At 60.1% G+C, this 4,361-nt stretch overlaps 1 protein-coding gene across 1 annotated transcript; it reads left to right on the top strand.

Annotated features, from left to right (window-relative positions):
- Positions 1 to 1,063: 1,063 nt before the first annotated feature.
- LDBPK_251900 (hypothetical protein, conserved) lies at positions 1,064 to 3,238 on the top strand (the record flags this gene model as incomplete). The annotated part of the gene is made up of 1 exon (XM_003861472.1): positions 1,064 to 3,238. The coding sequence occupies one exon, from the start codon at positions 1,064 to 1,066 to the stop codon at positions 3,236 to 3,238; it is 2,175 nt and encodes a 724-aa protein (XP_003861520.1).
- Positions 3,239 to 4,361: the final 1,123 nt, after the last annotated feature.

Raw genomic sequence — 4,361 nt, 5'->3', positions numbered from 1 at the left:
CAGAGGCAGCGGCGAGGCGTAGAAGCGCCGCGTGTATGGAGAGGGATGGAGTTTGTTGAACATGCGACTCTTGGAACGCGCTTCCACCTCCTCAGCCTCCCCTCCCCGCCCCGCTCCTCCTCCTCGCCGCTGTCCGAGCCGCATTTGACGATGAGAGGTGGTGTAGTCGTTTCTTGCTCTCTCTTCGTTGTTTGTGCTTTCTATTTATTCCCCCCCCCCCGCCTCTCCGTGTCTCTCACTCACACGGCCTGCGGTCCACAACCCACCCGCCCTCTGTCGCCTTTCATTCTCGATAGACCCGAAGAGTAAACGAAGAGGGCGCATCTCAGCAAGCAAGCAGCGCACACAAAGGACAGGCTGTGCGTCTGTGCGTGTGTGTGTGTCTCGCGTAACGACATACCCACCTACCCACACCCGACTACCACTACCACCTCGCCTGTGCCTCTCCCGAATGATGAATGGGGCCATGCCCCGCCGTACGACGAGGCCACAGGAGTTAAATGTGGGAGGGGGAGGCTTCTCCAACGATGTATGCGTGTGTGCGATGGATTCCGCTCCCGCAGAAAGCGCAAAATGGCCGATAGTGGGTCTGAGCAGGCGAAGTCCGAAGGGGGCGAACGCATGCGTGCACCAACTGGCACACACGCCGTGGGCAGCTTCTCCACTCCTGCCCCTAACCCCTCCTCCTCTACTTCTACTCCGCCGCTCTCATTCGCTTGTGCGTCTTCGCTGTACGGTGTGGCGTCGCAGAAGGTAGCTCACCACCATCACCACCACCGCCCCCTCTCTCTCTGAGAAGAGAAGCGTCTCCCTTGTATCCCCGCTCTTGTTCTGCCGCTGCCGCAAATAGTTTGGGCTCTGCTGTTGACAGATCCTCACCCCCTCCTCGGCTGATCTTCGGCGCGCACGCACACAAGCGCGTGCTCTCATTCTCTCCGACAGCAAACACTCGGCAGCACACGCGCGCGTGGCTGTGCGGCTTCCACTACGAGGGTCCGTGTATACCCCCCCCAACACACACGCATACAGAGAGAGATAAGCCAAGCTACCAAGTTCGAGCATCATGTCCAAAACCCTGCCCTCCATTCAGGTCCATCGTCCTGCTTCTGTGGAGCAAAGCCACTCTTACTCTCGCTTCTCTGCCCGCGGAGCAGGGCATGAGGAGCATCATCGCTTCTACGCGTCCTCGGCGCGTGTGCGCTCGGCCAGTCCAGGGGCCACGGCCGACTCCCAGTTCACCGGGCTTTCAACGTTGCCGCGGCTGCCGCAGGTGGAATTCTCACTGGGTCCCATCCAGGAGCGCGTCATTCCGCCCTACAACGACCTGGAGGACCCACACCTGGTTCCTTACTGGGCACGGAAAGAGATGCTGATTCACGAGCGCGCCGTTCAGCGCCGCCGCCTGCGTCGCCAGCAGGAGATCGAGCAGCAGCGCAAGGCAGCAGCGCGGCGCCGCTTCCTCCAGCGCCGTCATCAGGAGCGGGAGGAAATGGCGTCCCGGAAGGGCGAGCAAAGTCGTCAGCGGGAAGAGGAGCGTCAGTCGATGATTCACAACGCATCCAAGAACTCGCGGCGTGTGCCGACGAAGCCGTTGAGCGAGCGTAAGAGCGGTGCCGCGGCAGGCGGGCGATCCCGTCAGCAGGCCGCAGCGGCGGCAAGCCACCGCTACTATGAAGCAGGCAGCGAGTTGCACGCGGTAGATGTGGAAGAACGCGCGGCTGGCGGCTTGCCCGCAGACCATGAATACGTGACAAGCTCCTCGTCAGCGGCCACAAGTCGGAGTACTTCCTCCCACAGCGATGATGTCAGCAACCACAGAAGCCGCCGTCACGACGAGGGGCACTACGCTGAGGAGGACAGAGCCGCGGTGCCTGCAGCGCCGGAGGCGGCTGACGAGGAGAGGACGTACCTTGACGAGGCCGGCTACCCCACGGAAGCCGCGGAGAAGGCGGATGCGGTGAAGAAGGCCGCCCCGCGCTCCATCAGCTCGAGGTCCTCCTCGGCTTCCTCGTCCTCGTCCTCCAGCGATCGCCAGTGCTCCGATCACGATCGCGCCGCCGAGGCGGCGAGAGAGCAAGCGAAGGCGGAAGCGCGCGCGGAGGCACAGGCAGAGGCACAAGCACATGCAGGGGAGAAGTCAGAAGACTCCTACGGCGATGATGACTTCGAGCACGAGGTGTCGCCTTCGCGCCACCAGTCGTCTGCGGCTGCGTCGTCTAAGTCGTCCGCTGCTGCCTACTTTCTCTCTCACAAGGATGTCAGCGATGCGCAGGCCCTGCCAGAACAAGAGGAGGTCCACCCGCTCGAGGAGACGGAACAGGAAGCCAAGGAGGTGTACAGTGATGATGAGTTTGAGAAGAGCTCCGCCTCCAGCGATGCCGCTGTCGATGCAGCGGGTGCGCCTGTGGATCCGCTGCCGCAGCAGCCGCCATACACAGAGGAGGAAGAGAACGAACCGCCAGCCGCCGACAAGGCCGATGAAGCAGCCAAGCCGGACGCTTACGAGGAGGACAGCTCGTCGCCATCGAACCTGTCCTCCTCGAAGATGATCTCGCATGACGCCGCAGACGCCGATGTGCCGCTGGCTGAAGAGCACGAGGACCAGCCGGAAGCCTATCCAGAGGATGCGCAGTGGGCTGGAGAGGCTTTGATGACCACCGAGGATGCGAAGCCAGCGGAGGACGAGGACAAGTACAGCGAGGACGGCTTCTTCAAGGATAGCGCCGCGGACAGTGCCGTCGCGGCGGAACCGCAGCTATACAATCGGCTGGATGCCGCCGCCCACGACGACGACGCTGTGAAGGCCAAGAGCGACGTAGTCGACGACGCGTACGACGAGGACAACTTCGAGGATGACCTGCCCTCCAAGAAGTCGTCGGTGGCCTCGTCCGCGCCGCGATCGCCGGCCGCGGGGTCGAGGAAGAGCGACGCCTCCAAGGAGGATGTCGAGGACGAGTTTGAAGAGGAGCTCTCCCCGAGGAAGGCGGCCGATGCGGAGCACAAGCGGAGGGGGTCAGCGATGTCGTCGTCGGCTGTCGTGTCGTTGCCGATGGCGCAGTCTGCGCCGTCGTTACCCTCCTCGTCTATTTCAAACTCGGAGGTCGCCCCTGCGTTGGCCTCCGCTGTCACACCTGCAGCAGAAACGTTGCACAGGAACAGCGGAGCGGGCATGGACGCCGAAGAGCTGGGCAGCGGCGCCAACGATGCCTACGCAGATGACTTCGATGATGATATGTAGTCATGAGAGCGCACCGTTCGCATCGCCCCTTCCTCCCTCTCCACCCTCCGGCTACGGTGGCCCCTCCTCCGCCTCCTTAACCTCTCTTATCCACTCCATAAGTAGGGGCTGGTCTGTGTGTGTATGTGTGCGTGTGTCTCTGTGGCCTTCAACTTCGCGTTCTCTTTTCCTCTTGGTGTGTTTTCGGTCGATGTACAGCTCGACGCCGCTGTCGGCTCTCTTCTGTGTGTGTGTGTTGTTGTCTGGTCCGTTGTTGTTTGTCTGCTCTGTTCACTGTGACCCTTTAATTTTTTTGGACTTCACGCTGTACACAGGCACGCAAACAACGAGAGAAGATATGGGGAGGGGAGGCAGATAGGAGAGCCTCCCCCGTCTCGCTACATCCCCCTCCCCACACCGGTTCTACAGGCACGCACGCACAAAGGCTGAAACATGCACATCTGTTCTCTTCAGTATCTGACGCCAGAAACATGAAAACTACGCAGAACAAACAGAAAATGGGCAGATCGGTTCCTGCCGCGGATACGGATGATCGTGTGATTGGTTACATGTGCGTATGTGTCTGTGGTTGTGGGTGTGGGGGGAGTTGGGGCTGATACCCCCCTCCCTCCCCTCCCCCTTACCCCGTCAAGCGGGCCTTATTCTCGCATTCACACGCGGCGCCTGTTATATATATATATATATGTATGTACACATGTATATATGCACGCAAGTGTGTGGATAAGAGTTTGATGACTATTCTTCTTTACCTTTATAGAGCCCCTATTTGTTTATTGGTTGCTCATCAGCCTTCCTCTCCCTCTCCGTCTTCCTCCCTTCCTTCTTTTCCCCTGTCCATGAGCACCAAGCACGGCTCTTCTGGTATACACACCGTCGCTGAGTATTTCCTGTGTCTCCAGTCGTAGTTGCATGTGTGTGTGTGTATCTGTGTATGTGTGTGTATTGCAAGACGGCGTTGTTGCTCTCATTCGCTTCTGGTTGTTTGTTTCTGTCTCCAGTCGATACGGTGCCTACCCGTCGATCCGTTTCCCCTAGCGCGCTGCCGCGTCTTTGCTAAGGTGTGTGTGTGTGTGTGCGTGTGCGTGTGTGTGTGTGTGTGTGCGTGTGCGTGTGTGTGTGCGTG

This window comes from Leishmania donovani, chromosome 25 (assembly GCF_000227135.1).
Source record: "Leishmania donovani BPK282A1 complete genome, chromosome 25".
NCBI lineage: Eukaryota > Euglenozoa > Kinetoplastea > Trypanosomatida > Trypanosomatidae > Leishmania > Leishmania donovani.
Note: the sequence above shows the minus strand (reverse complement) of the source record. Positions and strands in the feature narration are given on the sequence as shown.